At 44.4% G+C, this 2312-nt stretch overlaps 1 protein-coding gene across 1 annotated transcript; it reads left to right on the plus strand.

Annotated features, from left to right (window-relative positions):
* Positions 1 to 998: 998 nt before the first annotated feature.
* LOC149384609 (uncharacterized) lies at positions 999 to 1638 on the plus strand. Its single transcript, XM_089625320.1, has 3 exons — positions 999 to 1283; positions 1354 to 1446; positions 1519 to 1638. The coding sequence occupies exons 1-3, from the start codon at positions 999 to 1001 to the stop codon at positions 1636 to 1638; spliced, it is 498 nt and encodes a 165-aa protein (XP_089481446.1).
* Positions 1639 to 2312: the final 674 nt, after the last annotated feature.

Here is a 2312-nt window from a genome sequence, read left to right on the forward strand (position 1 = left end):
TTACTATGGTCGAATGGAAGACGTCATCGTCGTGAACTATAGGCATAACTGTAGTGTTGTATTGTTCAAATGCATTTGGTACGGTGACAAGTATCATGCAAACCGACTAGTGCACACCGATAAGACTACTGGAGAAACGAGTGCTTATACTGCGAAACAGTGGTTTAAAGAGGAGCCGTACGTACTCGCGACTCAAGTGAAACAAGTTTTTTACATCGAAGATCTTATTAAAGGCGGCGACTGGGAAATCGTCCAGGAATGCAATCATCGAGGGATTTGGGACATTCCTGAAGTTGACCCCTCCAACTCAGCCTCGATCCCATTGACTATAGAGTTGTCAAACATCGAGCGTTTGAATCATCGACACGAAATCGATGAAGCTGAGTTAGTGACTGTCGTTGACGATAATGAAGAAGACGATGATGAAAATGAGAGACATGTCGTTTTTGAGGGAGAAGATGTTGATGTCGATATAGAAGATGATATTAACATTATAGGCATAGATGATGATGAATGATTAATATCTTTTTTGTATGTTTATTTACTATATAATGTAACCACGGTTTTCCTCCGCCATATGTGAGGTTTGTTAATAATAAAATCCGTGGTGCCGTCCACATTTTTTTTAAACAGAAAACTAATATTTATTTACTAATATTGTTCACATCTTACAGGATGTCAGATGCAGGTGGAGCAGGTGGAGATGAGTCTCCGCTACACCGTTCAGGAGCAGGTGGAGATGAGTCTCCGCTAGAGACACCGGGTTCCCAAGGTCCTAAGAAAACAAGGGGACCAACAACCGGGTCTACTTCGGCAAAAGCAGCGCATGGGGTACCCGATGCGAAAGTTGTTAGGTACGACCCAATCAACCAAACTTTCTACCAGGACGTAAGAAAAACAATAAAAAAAAGGTAGGAGTATTCAACAACCGCGTCGGCGCTTTGGTGAAAGTCCATATCCCAGTCACACTTCGTGATTGGAACGAAGTGACGCCCCAGATGTTGGGCAATATTCTGAGCGCACTTCATTCCGAGTACACTTTCGTGTACAAGGATGATGAGACCGATGAGCTGCTTCCGGCGGATTGCTATCGTCATCAGATTGACCAGACTATCATTCGCGATGCAAAGCGTATGAGGCGCAACCAAAAGTCTAGATTATCAGGGACTTTCTTAGGAAAATGTTGTGGGCAAATGAATGTCGCCAAGAAAGAAATCCCAAAAGGATATCAAAAAGACGATTGGGAGAAGGTGATAGAGGAGTTCGCAACTGACGATTGGAAGGTAATGTATAATTCTAAAAATTATGTTATCTTCTATGAAATCGAATTATAACGCAATTTAATATGTGCAGAAAAAGTCTACTCGCAACAGAGACAATTCCAAGAACAAGAAAACGAAGTCCACACAAGGGTCGATTTCTTTTTTGGCTCATCGACATTTGAACGTAAGTTTATTCTAATTTTGTAATCTTTTTTTTGCAATAAATACATTACTCATATTTTCATAAGAACTGCAGAGTAGGGAAGATGGGACTTTGGCCTCGGCGTTAAACACGTGGGAGAAAAAACATCAAGACGATCAAGGCAATTGGACGACAGCTTGGGCGCAACTAGCATTTGTAAGTTACTTGTGTTAATTACTTAATAATCAAGTTTCGATAATCTTAATAATTTTTTTAACATATGTTTGAAGGCGCGAATTATGACTCAAGTCGAGGATATGCAGCGACAAGCAGCGGAGTCAGGCCAAATGTTTGACATAGACCAGGCGGAGCAATACGCGATGGATACTGTTCTCGGGCAACGTCGAGATTGGTATGTCGGGATAGGTCCCTCGATCCCGAGATCCTCGTATCTCTTGGCTCAGGCTCAGGACGACAGCTCGTCCTCAGGTTCTTCATCGACGCGCGTTCCAGATCCAGTGATTAGCGAGCTACAAGCAGCGTTGGCCGCACAACAACCTCAGATGGAGGCGTTTCAGCGACAGTTCTTTGCCTACACACAGCAGCATCCGTCTCCCATGCAGACATCCCCCGCGATGATGCACCCTGGGACGACGCCGCCATCAGCTTCAATGCCGAATGTTCAGACGCCGGCATCCGCTTCAATGCCGAATGTTCAGACGCCGCCATCCGCTTCCATGCCAAATGCTGATCAGACGCCAGGTTCGGTAGAATTTCAGCGACATCGTTCGAGCGGCAGCGCATCAGGCCGTCAAGGCGCACGAGCAAGATCTGGCGGAAGAGGAGGCCGTGCATTCCAGAATTGGCAAACTTCGAATGAAAAAGGGAAACAAAAAGAATAAATTGTA

This window comes from Urtica dioica, chromosome 9 (genome assembly GCF_054948205.1).
Source record: "Urtica dioica subsp. dioica isolate 48M chromosome 9, U.dioica_male_clone48M_v1_H2, whole genome shotgun sequence".
In the NCBI taxonomy this organism is placed as follows: Eukaryota; Viridiplantae; Streptophyta; class Magnoliopsida; order Rosales; family Urticaceae; genus Urtica; species Urtica dioica.

Coding starts and splice junctions, on each gene's coding strand:
- LOC149384609 (XM_089625320.1), top strand. CDS start 999: ATGTTGGGCAATATTCTGAGCGCACTTCATTCCGAGTACACTTTCGTG. Junction 1,284..1,353: donor TCGCAACTGACGATTGGAAG/GTAATGTATAAT, acceptor TAATATGTGCAG/AAAAAGTCTACTCGCAACAG. Junction 1,447..1,518: donor TGGCTCATCGACATTTGAAC/GTAAGTTTATTC, acceptor TAAGAACTGCAG/AGTAGGGAAGATGGGACTTT.